The sequence below is a fragment of the Tenrec ecaudatus genome, chromosome 18 (genome assembly GCF_050624435.1).
Source record: "Tenrec ecaudatus isolate mTenEca1 chromosome 18, mTenEca1.hap1, whole genome shotgun sequence".
Taxonomy (NCBI): Eukaryota; Metazoa; Chordata; class Mammalia; order Afrosoricida; family Tenrecidae; genus Tenrec; species Tenrec ecaudatus.
This window is the reverse complement of record NC_134547.1, coordinates 37,483,607-37,495,994: the sequence shown is the minus strand read 5'-3', so window position 1 is coordinate 37,495,994 and position 12,388 is coordinate 37,483,607. Positions and strand designations below refer to the sequence as shown.

Genomic DNA, 12,388 nt, shown 5'->3' with positions numbered 1-12,388 from the left:
CATGGAATGCCAAATTAATAGAACAAAGTGTTCTTGCATTGAGTAAGTACTTGAGTAGAGGTCCAATGTCCATCTGCTGCCTTAATACTATACCTATACATATATGCACGTAGATCTATTTCCCCACCATCCTATATAAATATATTTACATATGTGTATCCCTGTATTTAGACCTCTATAAATATCCTCTGTATCCTAGTTCTTTCCTCTATTTCCTTTTACTTTCCTTTTGTCCCACTATCATGCTCAGCCTTCATTTGGGTTTCAGTAATTTCTCTCGGTTACATTGCCCTTACCAGGCCTCTCACAGCCTCCTTACCACTAATTTTGGATCACTTGTTGCTCCCTTGTCCCTGGGTTGGTCAACACCACCTCCTTACCCCTGCCTCTCCTTCTCCCATGTCCCCCTGGAACCACTGGTCCAGTTGTTTTCTCCTCCAGACTATTCATCCAGCCTATTCTATCTAGATAGATCTGAAAGATAATACTATGCATCCAAAAAACAAGGCATAGCAGGACAAAGCGACCAAAGAGAACACAACGATGGCAACAAAAAAGAAATCCAATTATCCATCAAATATTTTTTAAAGAAAAAAATTAAATATTTTAAAAAGAAAGAAAAACTGTAAATAGGTCAAGGTCTCAGTTTTGACTTCTAGGCATGTCCTCCAGTCAAGTCCAATGAGGTGCCACACTCTGGCCCCAGAGTCTGTCCTTTATACTCCCTCAGGAGCTCCCTGCTCTGCTCCCCCTGTTGCTCTGCCGCATGCCTTTAGTCTTTTGCCTTGGTGTCACAGGGTCAGTCCAGGCCAATTCCGACACTGAGTCTCCAGTGTTGTGCCCCGTAGGGCCATGGGTCAGCGAGGGATGTCATGTCTCCTAGTGGGATCAGCCATATGGTCCACTCTGTGCATTGGCTGTTCAGAGCGAGGATATCGTCCCCTACTCTCTTCTTCCACATTCATTTGCTCCCATGTGCTCTGATCAGACATGTCCCTCTCCCCTAGATGCAGTTTCAGTGCTGTCCTCTACAGTAAATTCTTCTGTGGGAGGAGCAGTTGTCCATGTAGCTGGTATGAGGGTCAAGCCCTCAGGCCCCTCCACTGGCTCCCTTCTCCATGCCGGCTCGCTGCATTTGCATCCCGGAACACTGCATTTAAGTTTGACTCCTCTTTCCCTGTGAAGATACAAACTAAACCCTCCCCTTGGGTGGGTCAGTGCCCTATTTCCCAGCCACACATCTCTCTCTCTCCCTTTATTCCGCCTTTCTTCCCACCCCCTCCTTTTTAGTTGGCTACCATATGTACCCCTGGATTTGGTCTGGCCCTGCCATATGACCTGGACTTCACCCCTGGAGTATTTGTATACAATAGCTTTTCCCTGTGCCCCTTTTGCATTTTTCTTTTCTTTTTTTTAAATAAACTTACCTCAGCAGACTCGTGTTGTACTTGTCTTTTTGTGCTTGGCTTACTTCACTTAGCATAATTTCCTCCAGTTCTTCCCATACAGCGATATACTTCATGTGTTCATCACTGCTTTTTAGCGATGCATAGTACTCCATTGTATGTATGTACCACAGGTTTTTAATCCATTCGTCCGTTGATAGAAGAGGGGAAACTTTTATAGATTAAAATGACACTCAAGAGGCATATAAGATTTATCCTTTAAAAGAAACTAGACAAATAATAGTTTTGAAATAATTAATGAAACTTTAATATGGATTAGGAATTAAAAGCATGTACAGATTTACTAGGAACCCTAGTGGCCCAGTGGGTTAAGCATTGGACTGCTAGCCACAAGGTGGTGGTTTAAACCTACCAATTGCTTCCAAGAGAAAGATAAGACTCCCCATAAAAATTTTCAGCCTTGGAAACCTGGTGGAGCAGTTCTACTTTGCCCTATAGGAGCCCTACGAGTTGGAATTATTATTACTGTGGTAACTATGGGTTTTTTGTTATTGCGATTTTTTAAGCTTTTTGCTGGAATGGACACAGAATAAAGCACTTATAGATTAAATGATATGATGCTTAGCATTTGCCTTAAATTCTCCAGCAAAAACCAGCCACAACAATAATAGCAAGGGGTATGAGGAGTGATGAAACCACATGCCAGTGTCTGAAGCTGGGTAACGAGCACCTTCCCCAGGCTCTTCTATTTTAGTTGTTTGCTTTGTAAGGAAGCCCTTACTCTAGCAGTTTCTAGAACATTTGGAAAGAGATTCATTTACCACTCTTTTCTTCTTTTTCAGGCTTCGTCTCCTTTGGGAAGAAGAAGTCTCAAGACATGGAATTGAAAAAGCTTCGATATTCCGCGTGATGCTGAAGTTCCAAAGAACAAGGGTTTCCATCCAAGTGTTTGTGTGCTTCATCTTCTGTGTAGCGAGTATATTAGGGCCAGTAAGTTGTAAACTTGATAAGATCTGGGGGATTCCAGGCTTTGGAGATTCCAACAGAACTGATGGCATGTTTAAGTTCATCTGATGAAGTGTTCATGGATTCATTTCTCAGCAGCTGTCCATTGATTGAGACCTTTTAGACCATAATAGTCAGGGCTATGGGTTCTGTAGCCATGACTGCTTGAGATTCAAACCTTGGCCCTGTCATTTAATTACTGGGTGACTTTGGACAATTTAATTTTCTTTCTTTGAACCTCAGTTTCCTCTAGGAATTTCATGGAACTTGTCAGGGGAAGACCTCATTGAAACCCTCATATATAAAATAGAGATAATTACTCCCTTTACTGCTTTTTATTGTATTTATTTATTCATGTTGTCTGATTCGTGTTGACCCCATGTGTGTCAGAGTAGAGCGGTGCTCCGTAGGGCTTGCAGAGGCTGATTTTTCAGACATGTATTACTTGGTCTTTCTTCCAGTGAGCCTCTGGGTAGACTCAAACTTCCAACCTTTCAGTTAGCAGCCACGTTCCTTAACGGTACAGCTCAGAGATTCCTATCAACTTCATAACATTAAATGATATGAAGTATTTAAGGTGCATAGGGGCAGTTCACTGGTAGAATTCTTGCCTTCTATGGAGGAGACTTTATGAGGCAAATAAACCTCATGTCTGTCGGTCAATGAAGGCTTGCATGTTGCTATCATGCTGAACATATTTCAGCAGGGCTTCTAGACTAAGACAGACTACGAAAAAAGGCTTAGAGATCTACTTCCCCCCAAAAATCAGCCAATGATGACTCTATAGGTTACTACAGTCTGATCAGCAACTGATCATTCCTATGACACAGAACTGTGTCAGGGGTCATTTGGTTCTAGCATAACAATTCTAAGAATGGTGCAGGATTGGGCCATGTTTTATTTGGCTGTACACAGGGACACTATGAGCCAGAACTTGCTGGCACTTAACAACAACAACAACACAAAAGCAATAAGAACATGGCCTGACTCAATATATGCTGGTTATTCTGGAACTGTGGGTGATAATAGGTGCTGATGGATGGCCTCCTTGTACTATGTTTGGGATGGATTGACTCTAGTTCTTGTCCTCCAGTTCCTCTGCCCATGATTCTGATTTCAGAGAGTGAGACTCACTGGTCCAGCTGGGATCACATGCTCACTCATGGGCCAGGGGTAGATGGGGCACTCTGACAATCCAGCCTAAATACTATGCAGATGGGGAGAGGAGCATGTCTCTGGAACCAACGGTGGTGTTGTTCACAGCAATAGGGAGAATGAATGTCGGGCAGGAAAAGATAAAGTGGATGATTACCAGAGAGATAGCTAACCTCAGTTAGGTGAGAGTTAATGCACCAGGCTCTCTCCATTTGTCCATCCAGATCTATTCTCCATCATTTTGTTCCTTTCTTAAACCCTGTTGGCACAGTGGGTTAAGTGTTGGGCTGCCAAATGCAATGTTGACAGTTCAAACCTACCAGCTATCCTACAGAAGAAAAATAAAAGTGTCTGCTTTTATGGAGATTTACACTCTCAGAAGCCCGAAGGAGCAATTCCACACTGTCCTTGGGATCTCTACAAGTTGTCAGTGACTTTATGGCAATGGATTTGACTTCATTTGGGGGCATGCCTCTGGAACCTGGTCTAGTGGATCACATCAGTGGGGTCCTGGTTTGGGGCATGCCTCTAGAACCTGGTCTAGGTGGATCACATCAGTGGGGACCTTTCTCATTAGATTTGATAAATTGGGTGGGGGGGAGTCTCTAATAGGAGACCAGATGGGATGGGGGTGGGGGAGAAGAGTGAGATCACAATATTTATTCCATGATTCTCTCCTTGGCCCTGGAGGTTAGTAAGCACAGCTCCTGTCTAGTACTCTCTTGGCATGGCACTCTTTTTCTGGCTTTCTGTAACTTTACCCCATTTCTCCCCTTTAGACTTGGGGGACAACAGCTCTCTCCAGTGAGTTAACCATCCATTTTTGGATTTTCTAAATTTATTGGAACTTTTTAAGTGGCCACTTTACCAACTCTCCTAAAGTATCCAGTTTGGGATCCTTCCTCTTCCCTGCCGAGACTAGATACTAGAGGGCAGAGCCGGGATTCAGATGTGAGCTTACTCAATTCCCACATCTCCTCCAACGACACCACTGTTACTGAAGAATCCAGACATCAGTCCTTTCAAAGATTCAACATATAGCCCATGAATGATGCTTGTAAATGGAACAAAGGATGGGGAGGTTCGAGGGATCTAAACACTGTTTTCTTTTTAGGCACTGATTATACCAAAGATCCTGGAATATGCTGAGAAACAGTCAGGGAATGTTGCCTATGGAGTGGGGCTCTGTGTTTCCCTTTTTCTCACCGAGAGTTTGAAGTCTTTGACTCTGTGCTCATGTTGGATCATCAACCAGCGCACAGGCACAAGGTTTCGCACAGCTGTTTCCGCACTGGCTTTTGAGAAGCTGATAGCATTTAAATCTGTGACCCACTTATCTGTAGGAAAGGTAAGTGACCAGAATTGCATACGTCACGCTATTCTTCCCTCTCCTCCTCCAGACTGGGGGGTGGGGGAGTTGGGGTGGCAGACAGGGAAGGTAAGGGGAGTAGGAAAGGAGGACGAAAGAGAAAGAATCATGTGCAGGGCGTAAAAAATGCCCTGGCATCAGAAGCTTCTAATTTCACAAGGGGAGAGGAAAATTCAAGGTCAACATCAACCCAAGGATAATTCCTATGAGGTGGAGACTGTATGCACTCACCTCTTCTCTCCAACCTTGTATCCAACTCTGACAGCAGCTATCCCTCCAGGGCCCTCTCTGTGTCTCTGTGGGGATCGATTATTGGGTTTCAACAGTCACACAGACCATACTCTTCGTTATAGGGCTTATTAGGGGAGTAACCGGCTACAGACAGGATTAGAATCAACTTGGAGATCAAAGGAACAACTTGGGATACAGTTATTTAATCGGGACAGCTTCTTTTTTGTTGTTGTTGCTGTACCTACAGCAGGCCTCTGCTGCCAGATCCTGCTTGGGCCTGACTTCTTGTTCTTAGTTTGGGCCCTCCATCTTGAACTCTGCTCTGCCCTGGTAAGTGTTGTAACTATTTCTTTAGTTCTGATGCTACAAACCCAGGGAAGGGCAAATAAAGAAGCTACATCAGGGGTGGGGAACGTAGGTCCCTCATACCCTATAAGGCCTGAGAAATTATCTATACCAGCTATCATCACACAACGCATCAAAGAGAAGCAATTAGGGGTGAGTTAATTAAATGGTTGACCAAATATAGCAATGTAATTTTTAATGGAATAATTTTGTATGACCTGCAAATGATATCCCAATGGTCACTTGGCCGGAAAAAAAAGGTTCCCAACTCTTTATGCTACATAAAGCCTGAGCTGGGCAGGAAAAGGCTTACTCTAGAGATGATCTGATGTCTCGGCCAGGGAAAGATGAAGGAAGACATCACGTGTGATGGGCACATTTGGAGTGGAGCAACAGCGTCCTCCCTTAAAGCTGTGCACATCATGATTCCTAAAGAGGTGGACTAAAGGGAAATGGCCAAGTCATGTCAGGAAAGCAGGGGAGGCCAGGCAGAGACCAGATGCTGGGGGATCCAGGAAGACGAGGACGGACTTTGATGTGACATGCACAAGTATCCTGCATAGACCCTTGTGGGCAGTGTTTTTGGGGTTGGCAGTAAGGGAAAGGGGAAGTGTGACCTTGGCACTACCATGGGTTTACTGTCTGTCAAGTATGTTCTCTTTAGATGTCACAAACAAAAGAAACTAAGCATTCGGTTAAGGGAAGGTCGCCTGTCCTTCGTGGTTTGCGGCGGTGGGGAAAGCTTGGGAGGGGATGCCTTGTCCCCTCTCGTCCTTCCGCCGACCCTGTCCGCCCCTGCCCCTCAGGCAAGAAATGGGAATCCTTTGGCTGCTGCCTTGACTGTGTAGGGTCCTGTGTGAGCCAACGTCTCATGCCTTTGGGGGCAGTAGCCCCCCTGGGCGCCTGTGGGGGTGGAAATTCAGCCAATATTATTATTAATTATAGAAGTAGAAAATATATACTTTATATGAGCACTTTTGGGTCAGATATTCACTGAAATTCTCTCAAGAACTACACACAGTAGATATGATTATTCCAGTTTTATAGGTAAAGTAACACATCTAGGGTCACCGTCTCCAGGGGGTGAGGGAGATGTGAGCTAGGAGTGACTTCACTTGACAACCCTGTCTCCCAAGCATTCCTTCTAGGGAACAGCATGGTGAGTCCACTTGCCACAAAAGCCACACGTTGCCCCTTCTGGGAAGCTGGAGCGATGACACCTGTGTCCACTGGTTTACTGTCTTATAGGTCATCAGCTTCTTCACCAGCGATGTGAACTACCTGTTTGAAAGTCTGTACTATGGCCCCTTGGCCTTGCTGGTCTGTTTATCGCTGGTTGCCTGCAGCCTTACCACCTACTACATTCTTGGACCAACTGCGCTCATTGCTACTTTCTGCTATTTGCTGATTTTTCCACTGGAGGTAACACCCTACTTTACCTTCTCTTTGATGTTGGACTTTCCCCAAGAAAGCTCCCAGGGCTCTGGAATCTGGGATTTTGTTGATTGTTCATTTCAATGTGGCTGAGATTGCATTTCAATTTTGATCTCAAACTGTTAGCCGGCCACAATATTTGGCTGAAGAATAAGAAGTAAACAAGATATTTGAGTTCTGCCTCATATTTTTCTTTGGGTGATTATCTGCTACAGATTTTCCTCGGTGGATATCTCTTATATCTTCTCTTTCATCTAGAATGCACATTTAATATTTATTATCAATGTTAATAATAACTCACAGTCACAGTGGGGTCAGCACTGGGCTGCTAACCACGAAGTCAGTGGTTCAAACCCATCAGATACTCTATGCGAAAAAGATGAGGCTTTCTGCCCCTATAAAGATTTACAGTCTAGGGAACTCTTTGGAATGACTCTGTTTTGTCCTCTAGGGGAGTTATGAGTGGAAATCAACTCTGGCAGTGAGTTTTTAAGATAATAAAAAATGTTAATGATAACATTGAATAATTCAGCCAGTGCTTCACATTTGGCTTAGAACAGTATTATTGAGGTTAAGGATGCAAATTTAATTCCAAAGATTTAGGAGAAACAAAGTGGAGCAAAATAGAAAGTGACTCTTGGGTTGGGTATACTCCAAATTATTGAAAGGCCAGGGATTTTCTTTCATGGTATTGTTAGTCTGCGCAGAAAGTGAGTGTAGTTGCTAGGAGGTTTTAGGGTGCCGGAAGGCAGAGGCGTCACCTTTCTGCTTAGTTCATCAGAGGTTGGCTTCAGACCTAGAAGAGCAAAGCCCATGACGTGTGAGGCATGACAGCCTAGCGAGGCTCCCACTGGGAAACCGTCAGCGGAGGCCGAGGAGTAGGAGGCACAGTGCATCCACTCAGGACATGATGAAACATGGGCATTGAACCTGCTCCCTGGTGGTGCATATGTTTAAGTGTTCAATGACTAGTCAACAGGTTAGTGGCTGGAACCTACCCAGAGGCACCCTGGAAGATAGGTTTGGTGATCTCTTTCTGAAAGGTCACAGTCTTAAAAGCCCTATGAAGCATTTTTATTTGGTATCTATGAGGTCACAATGAGTTGGAACCAAACAGACTTAATTTTGGTTATTCAACCCAAATCTGAGTTTACCTTTGGAAATACCCTTAGTCACCCAACGCAGAATAGTCTGAACGTTTCAGCCTTTGTAAAAAGAGACTGTTCCACATCGATATATTTGCTACATCCTGATTTCAGATATTCCTGGTCACAAATGTCGTGAAGCTACAGAATCGCACCGCTGTGGTCAGTGACCAGCGCATCCGCGTGACCAGTGAGGTCCTCTCTTCCATTAAGCTGATTAAAATGTACACGTGGGAGAAACCATTTACAGCAATAATCACAGGTAGGGAAAGCTGACTTTTCACTCAGAGCTTGGTGGTGTCATGCAGGCCAACCTCTCTCATGGCTAGAGGTCTCGGTCATGCTTTGGAGATTTATTCTGTGGTCTTTGGGAAATGTTCTTGTGATCCAGTGCAGCTGTTTTCTTTTTCATCATCCAGATCTGAGAAAGAAGGAAAGGAGCCTCCTGGAAAAGAGGGGACTATGCCAGAGCTTGACCACTGCTACCCTGGTCATAGCACCCACCGTGTCCATAGTAATAATGTTCCTCATCCATACAGTTTTAAAATTAAAACTCACACCTACAGTGGTAAGTGTTTGGAGTACTTTACCATCTCCTACACCCCGTAGTGATACGGAGTTTTCTCATGTGTCCTTCCCTAGCCCAATCCTCTCAAAGATCAGAAAGACCTCCTATCCCAACCCACTTGAAAAAGTGGCATTCCTTTGACAGCAGTTGTGAAAGGGATTGGGTGCAGAATTGTCCAGGGATAGAGGCGAGGTGATGCATGCAGTTAAAACCTGAGGGTTTTGATATCTGCCTTGAGATTCAGAATTCCAATGGGAAGAGTTTCTCTGATCCCCAAATAAGAACCCCGGAGCTGCACTTAAATAAAAAGTGTATTTTCTTCTACTGTCCCCTTGTGGTCTGATCTAAACCTCCTCTGAGAAACAGTAGCTGCCTATGATGGCTGTTCTTCAATGCTGTCAGGTTGGCCCCTGACTCATGGTGATTCTATTCACAGCAAACCAAAATGAGCCTAGTTCTGTGTCATATCCATGGTTAGTTGTGGAGCAGACCATACGGTTTTGTTGTCTGACATTTGGAAGTAGATCACCAGGACTTTTTTTCACAAACGGTCTTAGTGTGGAAGCTCTACTGAAACTTGTTTAATATCATAGCAACATGCAGGTTTCCTCTGATGTTTGCAGCACATGAGGTGCATTGGCTGGGAGTCAAGCTTGGGTCTTCCTAATGAAAGACAAGAATTCTACCACTGAGCACCTCACTTTTGGATTAGAAACCCCAATCTTCTGAGAATAGTAAGACAGTGCGCTGCTCTTATAGAATTTTCAATCCCATGGGGGAGGCCAGAAGATCACACAGGAAGCAAGAATGGGAAGCATTGAAAACTCCTGGGTACTACATTCGGGTACTATAGTCTGGGTACTATAAAGTGTTAGTCTGGGTAGACCAGAGAAACAAATCCATGGACACACATATGTGTATAAGGGAGAGGTTTATATACAACAACAATTGAACGTTGAGAAAACATCCCAGCCCAGTTCAGATAAAGTCCATAAGTTCGATATTAGCCCATATGTCTGATACAAATCTATAAAGCACTCTTCAGACTTATGAAACACATGCAATGACGCCAAATGTAGAAGATCACAGGTCAGTGGTGGAAAGTCTTTCGATCTAGTAGTTTTGGGAACAACTCCACACTTGCAGAGGTCTCTGCATGGCGTCTCCAGCACCCAGGGCTGCATCAGGGTGGGTCCATGTGTCTTATCAGCTGCTGTGTCTCCCAGGGTGTGAGCAGAGAGTCTCCCACCTCCAAGGAGGAAATACTGGAATTCCCAGAATCCTTAGGGGGAAGATTATGCCCACACAGAAGCCTCATTGGCTAAGACCTGATTGACAGGCTAGACTCCACCCCTACACACTTAATCCTTAAATTGACAATTATATAACTGCCACATCTTCATTCATGGACCTGTGTGTGCTCCACTGAATGGTCACCTATGCTTGACTCAAGCATCCCCCAGGGAACCTCCCCACCAGATGCCCGAAGTGGGCGATGTGGAAAAGGATGGGTCAGTTTAGAAGGCTTTCGGTGTATCTTTGGGACCATACTGTACTCATAACAGGCAGAATTAAATCAAGCATTTGAACTGCATTGGAGTGCTTTTGGATTAAGCTTGAAGAAGGAAGGAGTGGAGATTGGCATCATTTTGATGGCCTCCAAGATACTTCTGAGAGGTCACACTGTGGAACCTGAGAGTCTAATGTGGTTTGCTTTGTTAAGGAAGGTCTTGTGGAGAATGGGAATCAGATATTAGGCTTGAAGAGTAGGGAGATTCTGAATGCTAGAAGGGCAATTTATAATTAAGACCAAGAAGAAAAATATCAAATTCACTATAATGATGACACCAAGCTACAAGGTTGATTTACAAAGTTTTCTTACGTGTATTTTCTCAATGTTTCCCAAACTTCGGTGATCTGCCCAAATGTATAGTCTTGCCTTCTCTGTGGGAGACTCATGTTCAATTTCCCATTAGGGTACTTCATGTGTAGCCACACTGTCTGTCACTGGAGGCTGTGTGTTGCTATGAGGCTGAACTAGTTCCAGTAGAGCTTCCAGATTAAGAAAGACTAGAAAGGAAAACCTGGCAACCCTCTCCTCAAAATTAGTCAACAGAAACTCTATGAATCTAGGACTGACTCAAGGGCAGGTAACAACAAACTATGCTAGGGACCAGACTTTCAAGTCCAGCGCCCCTTCTGGTCTCCCTAAAATACCAGTGTAGCCTCCACTAAATTGAGGACTTGTTTTTTGTAAGTTTAGGGTCTGGTTCTGTGGTTTGGGGCTTGGGGATGATGGCCAGGGCGTGAATGACTGAGCAAGACAGGCGTGTGACTCTCTTCTCTCTCCGTATCCAGGCCTTCACTGCAGTAGCCACCCTGAATCCCTTGAGGCTATCAGTGTTCTTCGTACCCTTTGCAATCAAAGCCCTTGCAAATACCAGTTCTGCAGCCAACAGGTTCAAGGTAAGTGCCCAACTCTTTGTTGGATGCGCCTTTGCCTCCAGGCCCTGAGTGATTCCTTCTGAACATGTCCCCCACCAAAGCAGAGTCTTGCAGAGAGGGATTGGTTAACTTAGTGGCCTGCTGTTTCAAGGCTGCTGGGAGGTCTGGATCAGATGCTTCAGATTGGTTCCCAGCCCTCAGACGTCTCCGAAGGGTACTCTGAAAACTATATGAAGCAGGAAGATAGGGTTGCTTATGCTTTCCCTATTGTTTTGCGAAAAAAACCCCACTATATTCATTGCTTTTAAAAACGTGGCTATTTTATGAAGAAACAGATTTCTGGATTTTCTTGAATGGTCAGAATGTCTGGCAACATTGGACCCACAAGCAGCTGAGGCTGAGGTACTAGCTGATCTATTTAGAAGGAATGTGTATCAGTTTCCACAGCAGTTTTCTCCCAGCTGTATCATACCCCAAATGTCGTTTTCACTGTCATTTATTATTTTATAAATGGTCCCTTTCATGTATTACATAGTTGGTCTTGTCCATGCTGAAATCCATTGCCTGTGTTAGTCTAGTAGACTAGAGAAACAAATCCACAGAAATTCATATGCATATAAGAGAGTTTTATATAAAGGTTAAGTGTACATTAAGAAAACATCCCAACCCAGTGCTGTCTAAACCCATAAGTCCAACATTAGCCCATATGTCCAACACCGATCTACAAAGTCCTCCTTAATCTCACAAAACACATGCAATGATGCCGACTGCAGGAAGAAAGCTGAATCAGTGAACACGAAAGCATCTCAGTGCTGGCAGGGGTCTCCATGTAGCTGCTCCAGTGCCCAGGGCTGCCTCAGGGTAGGTCCAGGTGACTTATCAGGGATGTCTTGCAGGAAGTGAGCCTTGCCAGCTGAAACACGGAACAGGCAAAGGCAGCTACAGCCTGGTCTGACCATCAGAGAGCAAGAGACTTGAGAACAAGAAAGGCGAGGCTCACCGCACCATTTATCTCTCCGTCCTTCAATTAATCCCATGTGTTTACTGGCCAGGTTGGCACAATAAACCTTAACTATCTCAATCCACTCATTGTCAACTTGACACCTGTACACAATTCTTTAGCCTAACAATTGCAGTTAAGTAACACCTACACCTTAATCCTATGAATATATTCCCCTACCCATGAAAGTTTGTAAGCCAACCATTTCATGCCTTTCTTCCCCCAATTTTGGGCAATTTCTATACTGCCCAGTTATATCAACCCAGTATTCCGAGGACACAATCA

General features: G+C 44.4%; 1 protein-coding gene across 1 annotated transcript in view; it reads left to right on the top strand.

The window, feature by feature from the left end:
• Positions 1–12,388, top strand: part of ABCC11 (ATP binding cassette subfamily C member 11) — a 105,923-nt gene that overhangs the window by 14,610 nt on the left and 78,925 nt on the right. Inside the window, exons 4-9 of the mRNA XM_075536694.1 lie at positions 2,249–2,396; positions 4,681–4,914; positions 6,760–6,933; positions 8,205–8,352; positions 8,510–8,658; positions 11,017–11,124. Of these exons, the coding sequence (XP_075392809.1) occupies positions 2,249–2,396; positions 4,681–4,914; positions 6,760–6,933; positions 8,205–8,352; positions 8,510–8,658; positions 11,017–11,124 (961 nt within the window). The remainder of the gene's footprint in view (positions 1–2,248; positions 2,397–4,680; positions 4,915–6,759; positions 6,934–8,204; positions 8,353–8,509; positions 8,659–11,016; positions 11,125–12,388) is intronic.